The sequence below is a fragment of the Penicillium digitatum genome, chromosome 1, assembly GCF_016767815.1.
Source record: "Penicillium digitatum chromosome 1, complete sequence".
In the NCBI taxonomy this organism is placed as follows: Eukaryota; Fungi; Ascomycota; class Eurotiomycetes; order Eurotiales; family Aspergillaceae; genus Penicillium; species Penicillium digitatum.
Genome location: NC_089384.1, coordinates 6,715,708 through 6,740,600, shown reverse-complemented (window position 1 = coordinate 6,740,600; position 24,893 = coordinate 6,715,708). Strand labels below are relative to the sequence as shown.

The following is a 24,893-nucleotide window of genomic DNA, read 5'->3' as shown; positions in this document are numbered from 1 at the left end:
GTCTGCTAATAGCTCAATCTTCCTCTTCCCTGGGATCATGAATGTCACCCCTAGGCGTCTTCTCTAATCTCTTCCCATCCTCTGTTACAATCTCCTTGCTAGGGAAAACCACCACAAAGACCCGGACAACGTCTTTGCCTCGATTCACCTATTTGTGGTTTGCGTCGTGGTAGACAATGATATTGTGTCGATTTAAAACTTTCGCTTTGCCTCGACCTGTGATAAATCCGACAGTGCCAGACAACACTACAGCGTAATCCAAGCTTGGTGTCCGATGGACCTGGCCTATATCTGCCAGGGGTAGATCGAGAATGCAAAAGGAAGGACCCCTGGTGTTAGCCAATGGGATCAGAGTTTTCTGCGGAAAGAGCTTGCGGATTTTGTTCACTGGAAAGCCGCGCGACTAGTGAAGTTGGATAACCCCGAACCTAGACTTGGACCCTAGGGTTGAGAATGCCGGAGTAGGAATGGGGCCGTATAGCGTCAGGATTTCGTCGGAAAGCGAAATGATCCTTTCTATGAGTATCTTTGTCTATAATTATGCGACAAATTGGAGTCTCTATGATGAGAAAAATGAGTGCCTGGAGTGGGTTGTGGACAAGTGGAGCTGGAAGAGAGTCTCTGAGGCAAGAAGTGGATATGAAAGTGGAGATGTTTCTTGTATATCAAGAAGATAGTGAGTCAGAAAGACAGAGATGAAGGGCAGTCGTTCATGGAATTGATATGCGCTGTTCCAATTGAGAACCATGAGATTGGTAAGATGGAGGCTGAAAATCTATGAAGCTGCAAGCACAAAGCTTCCAGTCTGACTGCGGGTAGAATAATCTAAATCTAGAGAACGATAGAATAGTCTTTTGATCGATCGTCTTTCTAGCTAATAGATTCGCTGTTGTTCACTTGGCCTCATTTGAATCCCCCTGATCGCCTTCCCCGTCGTCCGGATTGTCAAAGCCCTCATCGTATACCTCCGCCTTGAGCTCCTTCCCTTGGATATTCAACTTATCCATTGGTAGATATACAAACAACATGCGACACCAATCTGTGTCACTCCGGTTTCGGAACGAATGTGCAGTACCCCTTTGCACACTAACATCGCCACGATGCATGTGCCGACTCGCACCTGAATCCAGTACGAGATCAACGTCCCCCTCAATAATTACTCCATAGTCGACACTCACTGTCCGATGCATTGGTGTCGCCTTTCCCGGACGGAGATCTATCAAGCGGAACAGGGTTCCGTTGTCGACTGTGATTCCAGGAGGTTGATGAAGGAACTCGTCATACTGGGCAACGTCCGCCTCAGCATCAACCGAGGCTGGCATATTGGTCGTAGCGTATAGTAGGGCAATCTCGCCATCTTCCCCAGTCGGTGTGGACGGGAGGTAGTCGGGAACTTGCGCATGGGAAAGAAATATTGACTCACCCTCGGTGTTGTGGGTGGTGATGTAGCGGCGGATATAGGGAAGGGGGTTCTTCTCGTATGGAGGCATAATGACTTGACAGAGTTGGATTTTGAGAAAGAGAGAAGCGATTAGGGATTTATCAAAAGTCTCAATCTTGAAGTTCGGAAGTTCTGAATGTACCCTTGACAAAATGCTGTCACATCACGTTGGCGTCATTTCAATAGATCCATGCCTAAGTAGGATTAAGCATAACTCTGTTCCAAGGTTGATCCAAAATCAAATCGCCAGACAAGATGTAGGGACTCTATGGTGCAGGGTGCTTCGATATCATCTCCCAACTTTCTGGTTCAAACTATTCTTCAAGATGCCTCGAGGACTTGCTTTTTCCGTTTTATCAAACCCAGCTGGCAGAGGTAGGTAGGTAGATATATTTAACGTCCGGCAGGGAGCAAGCGAAAGCTTGCTCCTGCGACCTCCCATGGGGTATTGGGACGTGCAGTGCTATGGTTTCTATAATACAAAGATCTTTCTCCACAGATTGCAGTTCATGCATTCGTAAATGCGAGGGCTGAGTAGCCAGTTGATGACAGCTGTCTCCGACATGTGAGCCGGCCATCATGGGGGTGAGGGTCCCGGGGGGTCCCGGGGGGTCCAGGTGTGTGGTGATTGGCGGGTGCCAAAAGACTTTGTTGAGGAAACAAATGAAGGAGTTACCTCGTGCAGACCCGCGAGTAGAAGCTTGTGAGCTCCAGTAGTTCAACAAACTGCTTGGGGTCCAGGCTGCGAAGGTAGGCGACTGCCTCTGTCCTGTCGGTTGGAGGTGTCGGGGGGCGTTTTGGCCAGTGTCGGAAAGACCTCTGGGTTTTGTGGCAGAGAGCGAGGTGCTCTGGTGACTTTCGGCGGCCGCATGAGCAGTCGAGTTTGGCGTCTTCGTGGTTGAACTTGCGGTGGTACCAGTCGAAGTCGCCATGCGACGAGCGGAGGGCAAGCCAGCGGTGGAGCGCTGGTCGTCGGAGTTCGAGTTCCGGCAGTGAATCAATCTCGTAGGTGTCTGACCAGCGTCGGTACCACTGGGAGAGTTTTTGAGAGACCGTGTCCCACCAGCGCAAGCGAGCCTCGTTCCGAAGTTCCCGGAAGATGGATCGGATCCCGCTAATCGTGGGTTCGGCTTCCATCCCTATAGCACTACCGCGTAGCGCGCCTTCACCGGCTAAGGTGTCAGCAGCTTCGTTCCCTTCGATCCCAGTGTGCCCAGGGGCCCATCGGAGACTGATATTGTGCTGTTCCATAGCCCGGTGGCAGGCTAAAAATGCCCATTGCGAGGAGTTCGAGGCATTCCCCCTAATACACCAGATAACGGATGTGCTATCAATACAGAGCCAGATTTTCGACCTAGGCGGAGCTACCGCGATTGCCCGTTCGAGCCCTCGCCAGGCTCCGATTGCTTCGGCGTCGAAAACATGAGAGCGTGAGTTGATAGCGCCAGCGCCAGTGTCGATTTGGGTGCCGTTTGCCATAAGTACGAAGCCATAGCCTACGTACTTGATGCCCTCCTGCCACTGCTCGGAGCCATCTGAGAAGACGCAGATATCTGTGGGTGGGAGTGATTCCTGCCAGACTTGGAAAGCTTTAGACGCGGTCGCCTTATCTATACCCCCTGTAGGATCTATTCTGCAGCCCGGTGAGTAGTGCGGGGGGGAGAGGGTCGGTCTTGGGACTTCCGGGAGGATGCTCCCAAGTCTCTGGATAATTGTCTTTGCCGGTTGGCGGGTGCCGGTGCCGCGGCCTCGGGTGATCATCGGGGGTCGAATGCGACGGACAAGGGTGTGACCTTTGTGGATGGTGTTAAGCCTTAGAGCGAACCGTAGTTTCGCCTCTTCAAGTGTGGCGTATCCAGACGGGATTCCCGCGTCCCTAAAGAGCGAGGGAGTTGGTGTGGTGCGCCATACAGGGAGGACGCCGCGGATGGCGAGTGCCAGGGTCGACTCGATGACATTGATATGCCAGCCAACACGGGCGCTGACGGTGCCCTTGCTAGCCTGTTTTGCGGGCCTATTCCGGCCGCCATACCAGGCCTCAGTTCCGAACGTTAGGGAGGGTATAACACAGGTGATGACTGCTTTGCGAAGTGAGCTCGCGGGCGGGCCGCAGGTCGTGCGGGCCAGATTGCGGATATGTTGTGCGACAGCGCGTGCCTTGCCCGCCCGGGCGAGAATGTGGCTTCTCCATGTGAGCTTTCTATCGAAAAAGACTCCCAGCCAGCGGAGAGTGGGTGTGTATCCTGGTTTCTTGGCCTGAACGGGGTCGATGGTGAGCCGGTCGTTGACTACAATTGAAGGGGACTCATCCCCTCGATGTCTAGTGATATGGATCATCTCTAGTTTCTCGGGGGCGAAGGCCACTTTATTATATTCTCCCCAGGCAAGAATGCTCTGAACGTCCTTAGCGAGGAGTCTGACATTCTGGGTGAGATCGTGGGAGGCTCGGTATAGAGCTAGGTCGTCGGCATACCCGAAACGGAGCGTTTGGTCCATATTGAGGAGTTCGGCTAGGTAGAGCATATATAGTACTGGTGATAATGGGGAGCCTTGGGGGGTTCCGCAGACCACATCGTACTCAGGGGTGGTTGAGCCTTCCAGCCGGACGCGGGCTTTGCGTCCGGTGAGAAAGCTGTCCACGAGAAGTAGCAGTTCTCGTGGCCAGCCCTGCTCGCCCATGCGCTTGAGAAGTCGTCTCCGGAGGAGGGCATCGAATGCACCCTGGACGTCCATCGTGACTAGGGTGACTTGCTTGTTCTGTGAGAGTGCCATTTCGGCATCGTGGGTGAAGGAGGCGACTAGGTCTGTGGCGGAAAGTTTGGGTAGAGCCCCCGCATGCTGGGGGCTGAGGACGCCGTGGGTGAGGGCAGTCCAGGCAATTCTTTTCGCGATGATTCGTTCTAGTCCCTTAGAGAGACAGGATAGGAGGGCGATCGGTCTCCAGGAGCGCACGGAGGACTTATCCTTCTTGCCGACCTTGGGTATCATAGCCACCTCCGCGACCTTCCAGGCCAGGGGGATGTGGCAGAGGGCGAGGCATCGGTTAAACAGAGAGAGGACTATGTCTTTGAGGTGTTCCCAGCAGGCTTTGAGTAGGCGCACAGTTATCCTATCTGAGCCAGGCGACGTGCTGGAGACGCCAATTGTGTTAGCCTCAACTTCTTCCATTGTGACAGATTGTAGCCATGGAAGGCTGGAGGTTGTGGTGATAGGGATAGGGTCCGTTGGTAGGTCGTCGTCTGGGCTAAAACGGCCAAGGACTGCGCGGCGTAGGGCCTCCGCCTTTTCCATGGTGTCCTCCACAGGGAGGCCATCGACGAGAAGGGGAGGGGCCTTAAGGTCGGTGCCCAATTTATGCCAAACCCAGCTGGCAGAGATTACCCCAAAAACGCATTACTCGGATTTGCCGCACCACTGCACCCAGTCTCCAAACAACAAAGTACTTCAACAGCTAGAATTTCATTGTTCACGAGGTCGCCGGTTATGGTGATTTGCACCTGTAGCAATATTGACTCTTCCAGTTTCCATGAGTCTAAAGAACCCTTTAAGAAGAAATTCCAGCATCTTGCTCAAGCCCATCGAGTTTTCAAAAAAAAAGATGGAAAATGGATAAAACTATTGAGCTACAGTGGAGCGACCCTATCATAGAGGACTGTGTTTGGGGATCTAAAATCTGGATCCCGGCGCCAGTCAGGCTGATGGAGCATCAAAACAGAGGCGCATCTGTCAGAACCTTGTTGTCTTAGGTTACTAGCAGAGCCTCATGATCGACCAAATAATTGATGTCATATGTTCATCATCCGCCCAGCTAGAAATTTACCTACTCGCTTGGCAAAGTAACATTTGTCAACTCGGTAAGCAAGTCTGTCCAGTCTGGTGTGCTCAGCTCAACATTAGCGCTGCTCTCTAGTATCTCTGTCCATAAGTCTTCAAGAGGCAATGGACTAATCCATGCATCCTCTGAAGGGTACACCGTTGATTGACTATTGGAAATTCCTTCAGGGAATGTGACGCTTTTGGGATCCAACGAGGCTGGCGTGGGGATATCCGGCTGGGGGGCATTGACTGTTGTAGAATTTGAATTTGAAGACGCAGTAAGCTCCTGCAGCTCACGAGAGCTTACCCTTTTTTCATGTTTCCAATGCTTTCGCAAGATCCCCATCATAGCCTTGATTCCTTCACGTGCGATGGGCGAGGATTGTTGTGCCCGGCTGAGCATTCGACAGGCGTCAAGTACTTCCTCTTTTCGCTTCTCGGCCAGAATTTCATCCCAGTTGAAACACACATCTATCAGAAGAATGGCAGCTGCCATGAACACGTGGTGCATCACTGCCCATACGACCGAGCTATGCGGTGTGAACACAGGCTCTTCCTCATCCATAATGCGTTTTACTTCAAGCACCTTACGTGCAGATCGAAGAGCTACGACATGCGAATAGGAATATTTAGGATCCTTTGCTCCACGCACTAGGTAGTGGCGATGCAACCGACAGAATCGTGAATGGTAACCCTGTTGTACCAGAGCTCGCTGCCATGCAAGAGCTGGCCGCTCATGATAGAGCGCTGAGAATGCACGCCGAGAGGTTTGATCAAAGCGAAAGAAACTGGGGAGCTCAGCGCATATCTTGTTGAGCTTTTGATCGAGATCAAGTATCTTCTCATACGGTACCTCTTGTTCATGAAAGTGGTAGTGTGCCATTTCGTCCACTATTTGGCGACACACAACAGCCAACTCTAATCGACATAGACTGTATGTCATTGCGGTTGGAGTAGAAAGAGGAACACCATTCTCGCTATGGTCGATATCCTCATCCTCAACATTGAGAGGTTGGTGTACAATCATATGCTGAGGATAGATCGAGTACGTCCACTCTTGTGGTCCGCTCAAAAAGCCTATCAACCTTCAAATATCATCAGGAATTGTACCAGCAAGGTCTCTGCTAAAAACGTACCAGTCGTATGTTGCCAAGTCCCACCACAGCCGTCGTTTGAGCTCAATCTTTGTTTTGTCAAACCCATTCGCTGAGCGTTCGGCCACAACACGGGGACAATCCACAAGATGAAGGCCCATACCAGTAGCTTGACTCACAAACGACCTATGCACAAACAACGAACTGACGGATGAGGGCACGTTCATATTGGACAGATGATGGCCAATGACCATGGTCGCTTGCAGTCCCTCAAGGCTGGGATTAGGGATGTAATTGCTCTGGATCAATGCGGCACCCGCCAAAAACGTGTGTTCCTGACTGAATGGTTCTGCGTGCTCCGGCGACTCTATCAGGAGCTTGTAATACAGGGCAGCTGCAGTGATAGCAAACAGCAGCGCCGTATGGGCAAAATTGATAGACTCATTTCGCGCAACAAGCTTGTAGATGGTCTCAATCTGTTGCTCCACATGGCTGGGTATGATAAGATGATACTGGAAGTCTAGGTATTTGCAATAGTACCGAAATAGACTCAGGGCTTCTACCAGCGGTGGCAGATACGACGGCAAATGGATAGTTGCCGGATTCTCGCGAGAGGCGGACCGTTCGCACAACGGAGGAAATTGGTACCTAGGTGTAGTATTCTGCTGTGAAAGCGAGCGGATGGGTTCCCGGTGCTGCAAGAGCTCGGCCCTCAGCGTGGCAGGAACTGCACTGGGGACACGGTGTCCCATGACAATTGTCTCAAGCCAATCGGCTGTCAAACGGGGATCATTTAAATTGCGGCTTTGTGTCTCCCTGTCCTGTCGTGGAGTGCACTGTAAGGTCCGGGGTGGCTCAGACATGCGATCGTCCAACATGGGCCTCTGGTCTGTTTGGCTCATGTGATGTATAGGTGTCGCTCGTAAGCCATAGCCGTAGCTGCAATCTAGTCCCCGGGTAGAGCAGCTACTGCATGGAAGCTCTCTGTCACACTTCAGCTTTTTCTTTCGACAGAACTCGCAGGAAACGGGATCTTGTCGAGACTGTCTCTTCGAGCCTGGGGTGATGACTCCAAGATCTGATCTTCGTTTCATGTTTCAGATCTCTAAGACAAAGTCTAACAATAGATGCAACAGTGAAAGCAATAATTATGGCGCTATCAGTGTTTATTTTGCGCAGGAAACAGCATGTAGTTCTTCGCCCGGAGAGGAGAGTCCGCGGACTCTCCGAGACGCTAAACCAGATCCGTAAATTCTGCCTCCGGGCATCTATACAGTAGCCCGGAGACTCCGAGATCAGTTATCTTTTTCCTTGTAAATGTTGTTAGTTGGAATTTTTTATATAAAGCTCATGGCGTCCCGCAGTACCATCGCTTCAAACTAAATCCGTTGCCTTTTCAAATCGGTCTGCTCATTTCTCCATCCTCAACATTCTCATTGACCCCCAAAATGTTACCAAAGGATAGTCCTCCTACTGAATACACGTACGTGAAAGGTGCTTTAAGCTTTTATGTAGCCGAGCGTGCTGACTATAATAGAACCCGAGCATGGCTTTCCATATTCGGCGCCTTCACATGTGCATTTTGCACGGTGGGCTTCATGAACTCGTTTGGCATCTTCCAAGAGTATTACGCAAAGAATCAGCTATCCTCAAGCTCCACATCTACCATCGCATGGATTGGGGCTATATCAATCTTCTTTCTGTTTGCCACATCTGTCGGAGCGGGGGCAATGCTTGATATTTTCGGACCAAAGGTCAGCTCACTCTTGCTCAATCCTTGGGAGAGAAACTGATGATTCCTTCGCACAGCTTATGGTATATGTTGGCTCATTTGGGTGTGTTTTTGCCCTGATGATGACTTCACTATGCGAGGAGTTTTATCAATTCCTACTTACCCAGGGTATCTTGTTTGGTATTTCCATGGGTCTGGCGACATGGCCAATGCTCGCATTGGTTGGACAATACATCAAAGCGAAGCGTGCTGCGGCGATGGGAATTGTTCTTGCGGGTTCCTCGCTCGGCGGCATTATCTGGCCCATTGCAATCAACAGATTGGTTAAAAATCCCAATCTTGGATTTTCCTGGACAATGCGAATTGTTGGCTTTATCATGATTCCATGCTTTACCTTCTCTTGTGCAGTTGCCAAATCTCCGGACACACCTAAGACGAGTGTGGAGAGTCACCATACAAGCCAACAACGTCACGAATATATCTCTGGACAAAAGGACATACCGCCGAGTCACAAGGCAGAGGCTCTGGCCCTTGTGCGAAAGCCATCCTTGCAGCTACTGTGCCTTGCAATGTTCATCATATACTTTGGCATGTTCTCGCCGTTCTTCTACACGACTTCCTACGCAGTCGAGAAAGGATTTTCGACATCTCTAGCATTCTATACGGTGTCCATTGTGAATGGCGCATCTTTCCCTGGGCGAGTTCTCCCTGGCATCATTGCTGATAAGTACGGAAAATTCAACTGTTGCATCATCGCCACTATATCCGCAGGGATAATTGCATTGTGCTGGACCAAGGTGACATCTGTGGCCGGACTGGTAATTTGGTGCGCTGCATACGGCTTTGCGTCTGGAGTGAGTTTTTTTCTCGAATGACAATAACCTTCAAATGCTAACTAGAACTGTAGGGCATTCTATCCCTCCAGCAAGCTTGTGCAGCTCAAATTTCTACTTCTACCACTCTTGGCTTAGCCATCGGAACTGTGTCAGGTTCCACAGCTCTATCGTATGACCGCCATTTCTCGAAAAGATAATGCGACTTACTGACAAGAAGCACAGTGCTATGGCAAATGTGCCGATCAGTGGGGCGTTAGTGGAAAAATATGGGTATCTTTCCCTGTCATTGTATTCGGGGGTCTCTTTGCTGCTAGGTGGTCTCCTTTTAATTGCTGCACGTCTGGCACAGAACAGAGAGCTTCGAGCAATCGTGTAATATTTGACCATTAAAGTGGCTTTTTGTTATTCGATTCGATGCTCTAACTAATTCTCCGGATAATACATTCAACACAAGGCTAGTTTGACAGCAGGGCCTTTGGAAACACAGCAATCTGGCTCAGACATAACTGTAATTCTAGCATATTTCTTTCAGATGTAGATCAAACGTAGAGTTTTAATTCATATGTATTAAGGGGTTTCTGGTTTTCTCTGATTAGTTGGTCGATGAAGTATGAAAAATCTCAATTTTGACACCGAAAACCTCGCAGCCTAGAGGCACCACTTTCCTATTTTTGCACCGCCAGAATTGTTTCTATTTCTTGCTAGTCCATACATTCTGTATACCACCTATCGTATTGACTCGTCTTTCATGGTCATAGTGGAGGAGGTCCTAAGACGGCCCAAATAAATTGTTATATGTTGTCCGTAGGGCATCTAGGGCAATTTACTGATGCTCCAAATAGAAGTTATTGGTTCCTAGGCTAGAATCTCATCCCTGTGTGCATAAATCAAGATAGATAGAACTAAGATATGTTCCAGAATTTGCAGTCCTAACTTTCAAGCAATTTTGAAATGAGTGTTAGCATGAGGTAACCTGAAGAGGACCGTTGCCGCCATCGACAGGGCCGCCATCGCTATCAGAATCGAATTCAACACAGCCCACTTCCTGACTAATAGTGATATCGAATAGAATTTTGTCGGTCTCAATCTTGGCAATACCGAGGCTATCGCTACAACCGTCCTTAATATGACAGGTCCCAGGGTGACCCTTCAAAGTCTGCCTTGTGCTTAACCGTGAGTAGGGTAGCCCAGAAGTCGGTCTTGACACTAAAATCGTGGCCGTCGCCGATTTATAACAAGGGGTGTGGTTTTCGGGATAGGAATGGTCCTAGAAAGCCTCACTGGCCTCATTTAGGATGGATCGCAAAGCCTACGTAGTGTCCACTTGTGTTGCCGCCGGGGGATCCAGAGATTGCTGAAAAGTCACCACTTGATCAGGGGACCTTCAGGCGCTCGGAAAAGACGGTTGTAGAGGTAGTCATAAGGCAAAGAAGAACATCTCGGCGAGAAGGCATGGTTGCTCTGTAGGAACTGTGATTTCGGGCTGGGAGGTAGACCAAAGGTTGTTTGTGAGGCCCTTCTCTGATCGGCGCCATAAGGAGGTCTTTCATACTTGCCCCAAGTTGCTCTTCTTAAACTCCCTGGCAATCCTGCCCAGTCAGATGGTATCATATGGTGATCAATCACAGTCAAGGGCATTTAACGTATTTTAATCGAGCAACGTTCAACCTAACATCTGGGGTTATGCTTATCATGATGCCCAGTTTGAAGGCACGGATAGTTGCCTTGCTTAAAGTGAGAAAAGAACAGATGAATCCGTCGGTAAATGACTTCAATTTGACAAGTAATCCTGAGTGATTTTATTGGCTTCGAATATCGGGGGCTTCACTTTGGAATCGAGTCATGCAAGTCTAAGCTTCAGATCGTCAAGGTGAAGAGGATAACTGTAAGATCAGGTGCTGCTAACTATTTGATTTAAATAAGGGATTTGGAGAGATTTCTTGAACGACCCTGTACCGCATTCTCCATGTGTGAGAATAGCTTTTTCCAAGTCCTCAACGGTTTAAATGAAGTGCCGAGTTCTGTGGTAATGCAAGAGACTGCGTTTCATCTAGCAGTACCTATTAGGATAAATGACTTGGGAATCTTTAGGATTCGAGCTTCTTTTTGATGATGAAGTTTCAATTCTATCCGAGCTGCTAAACAAGCATGATGGGTGGGATAGGTAGAGTACTAAATTCATTTATCCTAGCTTTCATGGGCACGATAGGCAAAGTAAAAACATTAATAGACTGTATCACTTCCCGAAGGAAGAACATCATTGAAGCCATTCAACAATGGGGGCTTTTACTTCCTCTCTGGCCAGGCGTCATAAAGTCCCTCAAAGACAGTAACATCGTCAAATGTCACCTCTCCCACACCGTTATGGAAGAAGTTAATTTCAGTCGAGTTGGCGTACCAAGACCTGCATGCTGTCAGTTATGGATCAATTTTTTTTTTTGAAACAGGAGGGACTTACCGAGCCCAAGTGCCCAGAGTAAAGCGTCCATTAGCATAGACTTCTAGGATTCCGTTGTCCACCACGATGGTAAGCTCCAAGTTTTCGATTTGTTCTGTTCCATTTCTTAAGACGTCAAAGAGACGAAGACGGCCCGCCTCGTTATCACTGAGAATTCCATCAGTTGTTTTCGATGCGGCACTCGTTTTGCTGCGGTCGATGATGATGGACTCGTTGGAGAATTGGTAGTAGATAGTTGTAGACTCAAGACTAGAGGACAGCACTTGGAAACCAGCTTGCAGTCCGGAGTCACGAGCGGAGGCCGGGAAAGAGATGTTGGCTGTCAGAGCGTAGAACTTGTTTGAGGGTGAGGTGTTGAACGGCACCGACCCAGCCTTGGACAAAGTTTTACCAGACTCGACAAACGATGAGCCGGATGTGAGAGCACTGTAGGTCTCCCTGGCAATTGAGATTCCCAGTGTCTCAAGCTCGAGTTCACCGGATTCTTCGCGGGCCACGCGCCACGATGCGAAGGACTCGCGCGAAAGTTTGTTATCCACCACGTTGGGGATAGTGCGAATATTCAGTTCGCGTGGCAGCAAGAGAGCCCCGGTCCAGTCTTGCTGGGCGCTAGGGAATCCCTCCACCGTCTGGAACAGATCTCCGGTGAGCCAGATGTATGAAATGAAACGATCGGGGGCACCGCTCTTCTTGGATGCCTGAGAGCTAGCTGGCAAAATCTTGCCTGCAGCAGCATACGCCGACAAGCCCCAGTCAAGTACACCGGCCATGGTTGGCTTGAATGCGACGGAGTCGTCGTTTGTGACATTTCCGGTCACCCACAGCATGTCGTGAATTGGAGAGACCTGGGGAATGATGGGGAGCCCTGAGCCCTCAGTACCAAGGGACATGAAGATTTCACCATCCTCACTGTAGCCCTCTGCATTCAGACCGAAGACGTTGCCAACCTCAAAGTTGAAGCCCCATCCGCCAGCCCAGTCACCGGTACCCCAAGTGGTATTGGCGGGCTCATTCCACCATTGGCCGAGATACTCCCAGTATTCGAAATCTGCGTCATACTGACGGTAGAGAAACTGGCAAGGGCCGACATTGTGGACACCGCCAGAGATGGCGACATACCAGCTTCCCTCGGTGCTGTTGACAGATTTGTCTAGAATTGAGCTCTGGAAAACGTAGGGGTCACGGAAACCGGTGACATTGAGAGCAAATGGAGGCGTGGGGATCACAGGGCCTTGATTAGCCTTGGTGAAGTTGCGTCCACCGTCGGACGAAATAGCCAGTGATTGTGTCTCGCTTCCCCTGGTGTAAGGGACAGACCAGTGAATTGGGAGGTACGAAACAGAGGTATACAACAGGGTTGGCAGGCCATTGACACCGCTTGGAATGACGGAGCCATCGAAGACGGCAAGGGGATCATTCTTTCCTCCAGCGATGATTACCGGAGCTCCATCAGGATTGAGATCTTTATAGGTAGCAAGATCATCCGTCGTGGCTCCTGCAATTCCATCGTGAAGCCAACCCACATGGAAGAGACCGGACTTAGGATCGGTGTAGTGCGCGCACGGGTCGCCTATCCTCCCAGAGGGAGGCAGGAGGTGGGCTCTGGGTCTCCATGTGTCGAAAAGGGTTGCATTTGCCAAGGTAGAAAGGTTTGGCGGAGCCGAGTTGTAGTCAACCGAGGGGTTATCGGAATGAGCAGCCAATGCCTGGTTTGCCAGGCCCACGGTGATTGCACTTGAGAGCTTCATGGTGTAGATCTTGGATAGCTCCTAGAGCTTTCCCCGGGATATGCACGCTTAAATACGTCTACGGCATAATATGCCCAGGATCAATTGACCGAGAATAGATGAAGAAAGAGCCAATAGAAAGAATGTCTTGATCAATATAGACTAACTTGTGATGTTCATTTCCTATTTGGATGTAAACGGTAAAACCGCGGGGAAACCCCGGCTGACAGTTTCCCCGGTGCGAACAAAAACCCATGCTTTGTAGAGGATACCTGCACGTAGGCATCCACCGTGCATGAATCACGCAGTATTCCGACATCTGGAGACATGTTCTTGACGTGCAGGAAAGGTTCCGAGGTTTCGGCGTCGGAACTTTCTCATAACAAGGTACTTTTACAACGGAGTAAATATAGGCCATAGCCATACCTAGCTGAATCTAGACCCCTTCTCTTACATTCCCATTCTACGTCTTGTCGATAGAACCCTCGGGATAGAGGGTTTGATGATGGAATGGCAATGTTTAAGAAGTAACCCCCCTCGTCCCCTCTCAATCTGTCCTTGTACGTATGTCAGTGAACTATCTTTAATCTACCTATGGAGTACTTGAATTTAAAACTATTAGGCACCCACAGCACTGTGTAAATATTTTTGCCTCTTCCTCACCGGTCCTCCGCTGTACAGTATGTGGTATCTTGGTCTATGTGGATTCTAATCCACACACATGACCGAAAGCAGATAAAGTGAACCCAAGAAGAATAACAGGACAGATTGACCAGGAAAAGGCCGGTAGGAACGATGTGAAGAAGAAAGAAGGAATGCTATGTACCAGGATTTATTTTGAAATGTATTTCTAGATTCTTTTCTTATCTTTCTCTATATATTATTTTCTTCCTGGCTTTATGCGTAGCATGAATATAGAAGGAAGATACTCCGGGCTTCCCATTCTACAAATAGATCAGAAGGGAGTAAAAAGCTCAACCCGGATAGACGACTTTGATATGTACAACCCAGGGTAGGATCTGAACTAGGATTTCCATCGCATCCTGCAACTTCCGTGCCGTTATCCCCCTCACACTATTCTACACCATCGGCTTTCGTGCCAACGATTTCATGATATGCTCACTACCATAAACGGCAGCAACATCCAAACTGGTTCGCTGGCGTGCATCATCGGCCAAAGGATCAAGTCCCCGATTTATCAGGATCTTGAATCACCAGAACACATTGTACGAGAATTTTGCACGAGACCCTGTACCTGCTTTCTTAGAGACTAGCAAATAAAGAAATGAGGAACCTGCATTGTTATTTGCGAAGAAGTCAGCTCTAGCATTATCAAAAAATTCCAAGATAGTCTCGGTGAGACGTCCTTCTTTTCGTTATAATTGTATTTCCAGTAGCTTTGAGGAGGTGTCATGCCATTTTCTATGTCTTTTGAAAAGGAGTGCATCGCCTTGGAGATTCCGAGAGTTAAAATCCACGCCCATTTCCAGGAACCGCTTGAAGTGACTCTCGTACTTTTCTTCTTTCAGGTACTTTGCTAAATGGTGGAGCGCAGCCTTTCCATTGGAGTCTGGCTAGAGATAATCAACACCTAGTTCGAGAAGATCATTAACAAAAAATGAAGTTTTCGAGATCGTTTGAAGAAGGCTCTCTAAATCACGATGGTAGTCGATATCATTCTTGGGCTTGACTTGCAGGGGAGGGCTATAATCTCAAAGTTGACACAGCCAGTCACCCAGCGCAGCCACGGTCTGATGTTGCCATTGATAGTCTGTCTAGAAAAAGACAAAGATGACTAGACTCACATTCTTTTGGAATTGATTGATGGTTGAAGGAGCTAGGACAGACTTGCCGGAGCTTCAGATAAATTTGACCCACAACAGTCCATCTTCCTCGCCTTGGTGCCACAATTGATAGGGTTTTAGTGGAAGCAAGCCATTTACCTGTCCCCGCAAGATGTGAGAGGCAATTTCGAGAGCATTCACTTCGCTCCAAGCCGTATGCGGTTTGATGAAGCCATTTCCTGATTAAAACAATGTCGGTAAGAGGGGGAGGAAGGATTTTGTCCATAGTGAAGTCACGAATAACATTTTACGCCAACCAGAACAAAATTATTGACATCAGAATCAGGCGGAGCGGACATGACTTTTTTGTTTCCACCGATAACTGATTTTTGCAGAAGTTGAAAAGCAAATCCAAAGGTCAGGGGCTAATTCTGTAAAGCTCTAGCGTGCTTTAGCCCCTTGCAATAGCTGTACATCAATCATAGGCCTATCTATCATGATGCTTAGAGTATCACCCGTCATGATAGGTTTGTGAGAACCACATTTGTCACCGTTGCTTCACGGTCTAAAACTATTTGTTGCACCATCCCATAGATGCGTAGTTGCTAGCAGACTGAGCGCTTTGGAATGATTATGACCGAGCATGAATCCCAGTGACTTGCTAGTTTGATTGACATGATTTCCTCCTTCTCTCTCTCCTAATCCTTTTCCAAGTGAAGTCCAACGACATCAAAAAAAAAACGATATCTAGGGAAGGGTGTAAAAGGGCACTTCTCTATCAAATGTTCAACTTGTTATCCTCCTACTCTATACCATTGACCCGTCCCCCTGAGTTGGACTGGGAATAATTTCGAGTCTTCGCAAGTGTTCGATTTGGTTCAATTTATCCAGTAATAGCCAGAAATCAAAGCCTCAAAGCTTATCCTCCCCTTCGAAGATCCATACAAATTTTTAGAATTCAATCATAACAGAAACCCAGAGACCTAAATCACGTCTGAAGAGTACAAACGAATGTGCACGCCAAGATCATGCGACATGGTCAAATTAGATAATTTCACTGGCTCCTGCCGAGGATTGGGGTCCGCATTTTCGAGGGTATCAAAGTGCTGCATAAGACGAACGACGGTGTAGCTTGCCTCAGTGAGAGCGTATTGTTCTAAAGATTGATTGTCAACCAGCCATTCGGGTTGGGTTTCAATTTAGTGCCTTAGGAGAAAGCAAGGACATGTAATACTTACGACCAAGGCAGATACGCGGTCCACCATTGAAAGGCAGATATTTCCATCCATGCTTAGCAGTTTCCTCCCAGCGCTCGGGCCGGAAGGAAGTTGCGTCTTTACCCCACAGGTCCGTCCGGCGGTGCATAGCGTATACGCTGTACGCAACCATCGTACCCTTCTTGACATAGACCGGGGACTGGTAGTCCGCGCCACCGCCAACCGGTAGGGAGGTGTCTTTGGTTGCAACGCGGAAATTGATAGGCACAGGAGGTTGAAGGCGAAGGACTGGGGGGGGGAAAGTTGGTTTGAATATTCACTAATGCACTATACTGTATATGCTGCAAAGACTCACCTTCATTCAATACATATCGCAGATAATGAATATCCTTTAGCTTGGTATGCGTTACTTCCGACCGCAACTTCTTCGTGTCTCCGAAACTATCCACGATCTCACGACGCAGCCGGTTCCATACATTAGGGTGCCGAGAAAGATAGAAGAAAGTCGAGCTCAGTAAACTGGCCGTACTATCGCGACCAGCCAACAATATGTTGAGCAGGTTATCGCGCAGAATCTTGGGGTCATCGGTGTCGTCCGCTAGTGCTTCAAGGAAGATATACCGACCGTCGGCGTTCTTCTTTTGCGCATTATGTTTCGATTCCAGAGCGAGATGGACATAATGATCGACGACCTCGTGTACTTTCCGGTTTGCTTCACGGAATTCTTTGGGGTTAATGACCCAGTACATTCCCTGCGCACGAATTCGTGCAGCGAGATAATCCTGAGCGGTTCCGAAGGCGTTGGCAAAGCCCTGTGCACTACCGACGGCGCATTTCTCCAGCACGCCCGTCCTCCTCGAAGAGGGAAGCATACACCCAACCGACTCCCCGAATAGGAAGTGCGTTGCCGAATCCAGGGTCAGCAGGAAGAACAAACGCTGGATGTCAAAGCTGCTTCTGTCCTTGGGGATCAGATCGATAAAGTTGGAGATGTGGTCATTTAGCATGGAAAGATCGGCAACCTGTCACTCTTGTCAATCACACGTCGGGCATGAATTCCCCGATTCAACTTACTTGGTCTCTAGTGAACTGCGGGCGTAATAATCCGCGCGCATGTGACCATCCAGCACCGTCGAGAGTGAAGATGCCATCGCCCAGGAGTGGGTAGAAATGTTGGTGTCTTGTTCCCAGAGAAAAATCATTGAATTGGGTAGCGAGAATCGCCTTGACGTTTTCAGGCTCCCTGGTTGTGATTAAATTGCGAGAGAGGAACGTCTGTTTGAAGGTATTTCCATGGACAGCATATTCGTTGTAGAAATGATCGACCCAGCGCTTTTCGCGCACAGCCTTACTCAACCGAATGAAATTTGGAATGCCAAAGAAAGTGGAAGAGCCCGAAAGAGGAGGCTTACAGTGCAAGGCTTTGGATTTTTCGCGGTGATGGTGCAGCTGTGCGAAGTAGCGCACGAGCAAGAAGGCTACGGACAGGGCACCAACCAGAGCAACTGAAGGGCACAACCACATGTTGGGTTTTTATTAAAAAGAAATTGATTTCTCTATTGAATGAAAGAAGGAAGAATTAAATATGTGAAATGAAAGTGGTCTATTTCGCCAAATGCTATATATAGTATGTTCATGGCATCGGTAGAGCCCCGCGTTAGAAAATGTCCGATCATAGGATGTTATAAAATGGGGGAATAGGGCACAACTATGGGCAAATCATAGGAATCCACGTCAATCTCTCGAAAGTTCCAAGATTATGCAAAGATTAGCGAGTCTTGGCTTTGAAACATCTGAGCCACTCCGTCAAAGCCGTGTAGAAGAACTCCCGGGAAATCGCTCCAGGCACGAAGGTCGTGCGGAAATCAAAGCAGTGCTCCGCATTTTTCATGATGTATCCGAAAATTGTGTTTTCCTCCGTCTCCACATTGCACTTCGGGATCTCGGTTGTGATAGACACTCCCTGCGGGGCCAGCGGAGTGCCCTTCGCGAGGGGAGACAAAGTACGCCAGGGATCAAATTGGCCGCCACTCCAGTAAACGTTGGACGGGCGAATAGTCCATCCGCCGGTCTCCGCATTGGCCTCATCCACCAATGGGTGTTTGGGGAAGAGACCCTTCTTGATAGCCTCCGGGAAGGCTCTGTTGCAGTATTCCTGTGCGTACTCGAGGGTCTGGTATTTGGACAGCAGCGAGCGATGTCCGAAGTTGTTGGTCTGGAAGAATCCCCATTGGGTGCAGTACTGCCACGTCCAGCTGATGGTATCCGGGTCGCTAGATGGCTGCGACAGATCGCAAGTGAGCGCCTCGCTGGTTTCAAGTTTCTTGCAGTTGGTATCCAAGTTCATGTTGACCAGCTCCGTGAAAGCCGGCCATGATGCATAGCGCTCCGCGGCATACTGCTTGCCCCGGCTATCGGCAAATCCTTGTGGGGGCGCCGTCTGGTTGGTCTTCGGGTCGGTTTCCATGTGCGCACAGAAGGACTCCAGACTGCCCACACCACCGCCCATACCATAAGACTGGAAATAGTTGTAAACAATGGCGAGTGCGGCGGTGAAATCGCCGTTGCTGTTATTGTCGGCGCCTTCGCCAAAGAATGCCTTCTTGATGGCCGCTGCGGACGATGTGCTTTTGGAGAGCTGCTCATCGACGTACTCCAGTGCGGCCTGGACGTCTCGAGTGCAGTTCAAGTGCCCATATGCCACCAGGCCGTCGTAAACTTGATCGAAGTAGACGCTCATGTCAATCCGTGCTTCCACGGGGGCAGAGGAAGCGTAGGAAGCGTAAATTGTCTCGGGATACAAATGACGGGTGAACGCAGATCGCATGCCCGAGTACGAGCCTCCAACCATGACCCACGGTGTTCCGCCTGGGGTCAGGTCCACATCACTGTAGTTTCTGCGGGTGAAGTTGGCCGCAAAGAAGGGGATGTCGGCCAGAGCCTGTTCGTTGTTCAGGTACAGGAGATGCTCGGGCTGCATGTGCAGGCTGACGTTGTAGGGAAGAGAATCTCCATAGTATCTACTTTGCGTTAATTGAGATCAGGCTTCCACTAGGAAGCGGACACAAACCGGTGCTCCCAAACGATACCAATTCCACCGAACTCTTGAACCATCTGATAAAAGAACGTCGTCGAATTGCCCAGGTAAGCTTGAGCCGACGATTCAGCCGATGCTTCACCAACGTCATACACGAAGACGGGTCCGCCCTCCTTGTAATTATCCTCGGATACCCAGTATCGATTTTGGTAATAACCAACCGAAGAGTTGCTGTGATCAATGGGTAGCTACCAATCGTCAGCATTTCTCTCTGTCTTCAACACCGCCGGGAAATTTCGATACATACCGAAACATACTCTGCCTTAATAATCGAATCCAGCTGGGAGTTGGCAATAGCATGTACCGTAGTTTTTTGACTGAGCAGAGTATCCGGATGAATCCCCAGCTCAGCTGACAGCTTCAGGTCGCGCTTGAATGGTGATGTTACCATTCCCACAGCTGTGCCAGACAGCGCAGCCATGACGGCACTCCCCCGAACCATCGTAGAAAAATGCATATTGGCAGTGCCTCAGTTGTCCTTCACAAACCAAGCCACTCGCGAATGCAATGGCGCTTTTTTTTCCCCCTCCACTGCTGGGTCCCTCACGGAATATATACGGAGATGGCTACGGACTATGGAGCACTGAGGAAATGATAAGACAAATTAAGGCACATTAGGCTTTTTGCCCGAGAACAATACGATAAGAACAATATGCTTGCGTTTGTCTAGAACGGGGACACCCGATAGGATCAACGCCGAGTGGACACAGGCCCGAGACATGACCATTGCGGCCAGCTGTGACTGTATAACCACGAGAGGTTGCAGAGTCTAGTTTCTGAGCTCAAAATGTAACCTGGTCAGCATAAGTCGTATGTCTCGAATTAATTAAAGAATGGCCACCACTACCCCTCACTTCTTTCATGGCTATCGAGGTTTTTTTTTTCAGTCTAATGTGCATTGCATTAGTGTACTCCGTATAGTACGGAGCACTCCGTACATCCTCCGTGCTCCCCCCCCCGCTCAGGTTGACAATCATTTCCTGATTCGGTAAATCTGCAATCGTCGACAGATTCAGCGACGGAAAACTGAGATCATGGATGTTAAATCAATTTCCATGATTTGATCTCCTTGTCTAAGACTGAGCAACACACTTCCGCATCTGGTTTTACCCCAAAAACAGGCACCACGCGAGGTCCTTTCCCCGTACTGGGGGTGGATCCCGAAACCGGGTGTGAAATTGAGGCTGATCATTGGTCAGTGAGAGAAGCAACGGTCAACCGGACTCCGAATAATGGCCGGAGCTTAGTATTGTTATGTGGTAATTGTTTTTGTTGTCATTATAGTTTCCCCGTCTCTCTACCGACTCAATTTATGTCATTATCATGTCTCGGGATCTTCAGGTCTGGAAACGGTGGGAATTGTGGAATGTTGATCTGGAATGTTCACGCCAGATGGGAACCCTCTCTCTCTCCCCCAAATTTGCGCACACCGTAAAGACATACTCCACACATAGTTCATTGTGGCTTGAATTGACATGGGACGATTGTACCACGCGGTTTTCTTCTTCACGGAATTCCGGGAACGGGTCCCTCTGCTATCTCTTTTCTTTTCCCCCTTCAAGGAATCATGTGACACGAGGGAACGGGCGTGTCGTCAAAATACAAAAGGAGCAAGAAGGGGAATGGTTGTGGAGACAATGTTGCAATGATAGATCTTGTGTGGTGATGCTATCATGGTGAGACTACCGGGGGCATAGGTACCAATACATAGACGCGAGGTTGTCTAGATAACAACTTAATTTTCTATTTTTAAAACGCTCCCAAACTTCAACATTCGAAAGATTAATATCAATCTAAATCTATCACATTATTCTCTCGATTTTGTGCGAGGTTGCACAACAGTCCACCACTTCACATCTTGTGGACATCTCACACGGCAATACAGGCAAGATAGACACACTGGTATGTAGTATTATTATACCCAATTCTGAACACAGCACTACAACATATTCTCGGAAAACCGATCTGAGATAAGACACACTGGAATCACACTGTTGCGAGAGGAAGAAAGGAAGAGTATAAATCGTCCAAACACGGAAGGTGAAACGAGGCCTTTCGGCCCACCTTCCACCTATAGATATCTATCCATCCACACCCATAAAACTGTTTCTCGTGTCGACGAGCATTTAGCTGCTACGCGCTATCACGCATGGACTGGGTACTTGAAGCTCTCAGCATCATAACACGGAGGATGGAGTGAGCAGAAATAAAGGCTATTGAGAGATCTGAGGATCGTATGGGACCTAGTGTTGACCATTGGCGATGCCCGAGGGGTTGCGGCGGCGCAACCAACTCACATCCTCTGGAAAAGCTGCCCAGGCAGAATGAGGCAAGAGTGTGATCAAAAATCTGGGAAAAGCCATGCAGAAATTCAAGGCTGAGCAGGAAGAGGGGAATGGAAAGGATGCGGGGAAGCACAAGGACGAGCAAAAGAACGATAGCGCCCCGTCTTCCAAATGGGCTACAGCATTAGGTTGATGGCGTAGCCGACTCGCGTACAATGCGAAAACGTCATGTAAATAAGAAAACGTTGACTCATATCTGGTATGCCGTGGCATATCAACCGGAATTCCTTCATTCTCTGGTTGATGAATTTGAAGGGAGAGTGGCCTATTCTTAAGTCTTAGGTATCCTTTTTCGTCCAAGACAAATGAACCAATCCATGGTAATGGGAAATGAGACAGCTGGACTAGTGCCCGAGAAAGGCCACGGAAAAGATTCATCCGCAAGTGAGCGTCATGACGACCATGTTCCTAGGTTTCAGAAAGCATTTTGCCTTGAGATGGCTGAATACAATCAATCAAAATGTAGCCTACGCTGAGGGTAGGCGCTGTGGGAAAATAAACATTTTGAGATGTTACTATGTAGCCGAGGCGTTGTAGAGCCCAACGACGAAATTGATCAACTAAACGCGATAGGAAAAACAGATTTTCTAGATGGGTAAACTAAATCTGATTAGCCAGAAGGATCGCGTGTACTTTGTTTGTATAGACGTACTGTTCGGCCTGTGCCTTATCCAAATCCATGTAATTGTGGGATCGGTATATCCGCGCAATTCGCCTGAAGCCACGCATACGTGCCTGTTTCGCAAAGTATCTTATCATCGGAGTTCTCGGGGAGGATTTGCTCTCCAACTCGATATGGCAAAGGGAATCGCATTAGAACTTGTTTACTCGGTCGTGCCCCACGCCGAACGTCGACTCTAATGCAAATGTTAAAGCTTCCACAAAGCCAGTCTGCCGGATTAGCTACGTGGCAATCCTCTGCTGTTGAGTCGACATGCTGAGCAACAATGGAGCTAATGGAGTGTCGATTGTAATATCGATATGACAAGAACTTCCGTTCTTGCTCCCAGTAGCTCAGCTCATGGATAACGTTCGTTTCTCGGTTCTTTGCTGCGGAGTAGGTTAGGTCTTCATGCAAAAGGCGAAGAGTCTCAAAAGGGTGTTCGAGCTTGGACATGTAAATGGTGATTTGGGTAGTTGGTATTGCAAGGCGGCCTTTATGCAAGCTTGTACGGGACTCTGGAAGATATAGTTTTCCTGCCCGACGGAAAAATGTACATCCTAATTTTGTGTACCATGGAAAATACTTCTTCGTGTAGAAAGAGAAAGCTGCTCCTGAGAAGGTTTGCAGGGGTGTGTTCGCAGTGACTACTAACACCAGGGGGCCCCCCTTGATCGCTCGGTAGGGTTATGTGCCTAAGGCCCCTGCCGCCAAGAATTCATCCTCCTTACCCATTTCATTACTAATCTGACAGAGATCTATGGTTTCAACAATGTATGGGACTACCAATAGATGTGGCATGAAAATTCTCTGAGCTCTCTAACTAACTAGAATGATCAAATCCGCTTTTTAATAATCTGTGCGGATGAAGCTGACTAAACGTCATATACAATTCATGTTTGCGAAACAATTATAGTGGTCTAAGTGTCTTTGGGGATTTTACACTGTTTTAACTATAGGTTACACCCTTAGTTTCGACATACCCCCTAGTTTTTAGAGCTGTTTGGAGCTATAAGAACTATTAATTCCTTCACTTTCTCAGATGATTTTATCACTAATTCAGACTGTTGAAAGGGGCGGAATTTATCATTTTAGTTAGTTAGAGAGCTCAGAGAATTCTCATGCCACATCTATTGGTAGTTCCATACATTGTTGAAACCATAGATCTCTGTCATTTGGTATAGATACGAAAATTTTCCCATGACGCCGATGGCAGGTAAGTTATCCTGCTGTCTCTCGCATTTGATTTATACGATGCACAGTAGGTTCAGTTTGTGTTCATTCTCCTTGCAATTCCAATTTCAACCCAAAAATTTGGAATCTAAGCATTTCTGTTCCCTAAGAAAGTTTTCTTCCTTATAATAGGCGAAACCTCCCACTGGAAAATCTGCATTTTCTAGATCATTCGGGGCGAGTATTGACAAAGAAGGACAGTTATTAAACTTGTTTACAATTACAGGTCGATCCCTTTTGCTGTAAGCTCACAGCCCCAAAATTCTCCGCATACCAGCGTTCTCAACGATGTAACCTCCTCCCAGTCTGAATGTCCCGGGGCCCTGCAATTTTGCTTCATAGCGTCCCATCGCCATTTCCGTCAAGAATGACCCAAGGTGCTCCGTTGGAGAATGCATTGACTTCATGAGATACCTTACACCTGGGGCAAGCAAAGCCATTCCAAGATTTGAGACAATTCCAGTCACTGCTGCAGATGGAATATACGGTTTGATGGCACCGTGCGTTGCCGAATCAACGAATGCAGGCCTCACGCTATCGACCCGAAATGTTGGCTTTAGCTCTGACAGCGTTCCGAGAAGGGTTTCAGTCTCGCCCTTTACTCTCGCAAAGATCGGTGAGAATCGCCCGGGAGTCTGGGTGGCCCCTTCCCCAGATACATGGATAAATCGGAAGGGATGATCTGAGGGTTGGATTGTGGAAAACGCATTGGCAGCCGCCAGGGTATAATCCTTGGTTATTTTGACGTAATGCCTAATGCTTGTTAGATCTAATCTCTCTGCAACAAAGGAATCTCTCATACTCCTTGGTGACATTGGTTTGGCTTGTCCCTAGGGCCCAAACACATCCATCCGCATCTTTCAGTTGCTCGAGTAGCTCTGGCTTGTATGATTCAAAGTCTGTGTGGGTGATGACGTGAACACGTGGGTCTTTTGCATCCTCTGCCATTCGCACTGGGCTTCGGCTCAGGATTGAGATCTTGGACACTGCTGCGTTTTTGAGCATGGCGTCGAGCACTGAAGACCCGACTAGCCCTGTTGCCCCTGTGAGGATAAGATGCATTTCGGAAATTGTTGAAAGTGTTTGAACTGCTGTAAAGATTATAGGTGAAAAGAGAGACTTGGAGGACGAATATCGATTATATACCTCTAATCGGTTTAATCGGTTCCGAACGCTGAAGTCCGTGACAGAGCAACCCTTGCTGGTGCCCATGTATAGGCGGCCGATGCTGACAGCGTACTAACTATATTCGGTTAGCATGGAGAGTTTAAGTGGGGGTTGAAAAATTTGCAGGTGTTGATTGAATACAACCATGACTGCATACCATACCTCGGCCCCATTGGGATGAGGCTTACCATGGATTACCATTAGCTCAGCATCTCACTGTAATTGCACCTTGAGCCCACAAAGCCGCAACCCAATCACCACACCTAAAAGTAGAAAATGCAGGCA

The 24,893-nt window shown here is 48.5% G+C and overlaps 8 protein-coding genes across 8 annotated transcripts; 1 reads left to right on the top strand and 7 right to left on the bottom strand.

Annotated features, from left to right (window-relative positions):
* Positions 1–893: 893 nt before the first annotated feature.
* Positions 894–1,490, bottom strand: Pdw03_4673 (Cupin, RmlC-type; the record flags this gene model as incomplete). The annotated part of the gene is made up of 1 exon (XM_014675433.1): positions 894–1,490. The coding sequence occupies one exon, from the start codon at positions 1,488–1,490 to the stop codon at positions 894–896; it is 597 nt and encodes a 198-aa protein (XP_014530919.1).
* A 623-nt stretch (positions 1,491–2,113) lies between these two features.
* Pdw03_4672 (putative RNA-directed DNA polymerase from transposon X-element) lies at positions 2,114–3,937 on the bottom strand (the record flags this gene model as incomplete). Its single annotated transcript, XM_066100802.1, has 3 exons — positions 2,114–2,555; positions 2,946–3,857; positions 3,915–3,937. 3 exons carry the CDS (start codon positions 3,935–3,937, stop codon positions 2,114–2,116), a joined length of 1,377 nt encoding a protein of 458 aa, XP_065956202.1.
* Positions 3,938–5,261: 1,324 nt separating this feature from the next.
* On the bottom strand, positions 5,262–7,253 carry Pdw03_4671 (Fungal transcriptional regulatory protein, N-terminal; the record flags this gene model as incomplete). The annotated part of the gene is made up of 3 exons (XM_066100801.1): positions 5,262–5,492; positions 5,565–6,342; positions 6,394–7,253. 3 exons carry the CDS (start codon positions 7,251–7,253, stop codon positions 5,262–5,264), a joined length of 1,869 nt encoding a protein of 622 aa, XP_065956201.1.
* Positions 7,254–7,799: 546 nt separating this feature from the next.
* On the top strand, positions 7,800–9,295 carry Pdw03_4670 (Sucrose/H+ symporter, plant; the record flags this gene model as incomplete). Its single annotated transcript, XM_066100800.1, has 5 exons — positions 7,800–7,834; positions 7,889–8,105; positions 8,161–8,937; positions 8,991–9,088; positions 9,142–9,295. The coding sequence occupies 5 exons, from the start codon at positions 7,800–7,802 to the stop codon at positions 9,293–9,295; spliced, it is 1,281 nt and encodes a 426-aa protein (XP_065956200.1).
* Positions 9,296–11,205: 1,910 nt separating this feature from the next.
* On the bottom strand, positions 11,206–13,125 carry Pdw03_4669 (Extracellular invertase; the record flags this gene model as incomplete). Its single annotated transcript, XM_014675436.1, has 2 exons — positions 11,206–11,323; positions 11,378–13,125. The coding sequence occupies 2 exons, from the start codon at positions 13,123–13,125 to the stop codon at positions 11,206–11,208; spliced, it is 1,866 nt and encodes a 621-aa protein (XP_014530922.1).
* A 2,746-nt stretch (positions 13,126–15,871) lies between these two features.
* Pdw03_4668 (Cytochrome P450 alkane hydroxylase, putative) lies at positions 15,872–17,629 on the bottom strand (the record flags this gene model as incomplete). Its single annotated transcript, XM_014675437.1, has 4 exons — positions 15,872–16,044; positions 16,127–16,393; positions 16,461–17,127; positions 17,180–17,629. 4 exons carry the CDS (start codon positions 17,627–17,629, stop codon positions 15,872–15,874), a joined length of 1,557 nt encoding a protein of 518 aa, XP_014530923.1.
* Positions 17,630–17,873: 244 nt separating this feature from the next.
* Positions 17,874–19,623, bottom strand: Pdw03_4667 (Serine peptidase, family S28, putative; the record flags this gene model as incomplete). Its single annotated transcript, XM_014675438.2, has 3 exons — positions 17,874–19,125; positions 19,176–19,390; positions 19,450–19,623. The coding sequence occupies 3 exons, from the start codon at positions 19,621–19,623 to the stop codon at positions 17,874–17,876; spliced, it is 1,641 nt and encodes a 546-aa protein (XP_014530924.2).
* Positions 19,624–23,689: 4,066 nt separating this feature from the next.
* Pdw03_4666 (NAD(P)-binding domain) lies at positions 23,690–24,503 on the bottom strand (the record flags this gene model as incomplete). Its single annotated transcript, XM_014675439.1, has 2 exons — positions 23,690–24,194; positions 24,244–24,503. 2 exons carry the CDS (start codon positions 24,501–24,503, stop codon positions 23,690–23,692), a joined length of 765 nt encoding a protein of 254 aa, XP_014530925.1.
* Between the last annotated feature and the right edge of the window lie 390 nt (positions 24,504–24,893).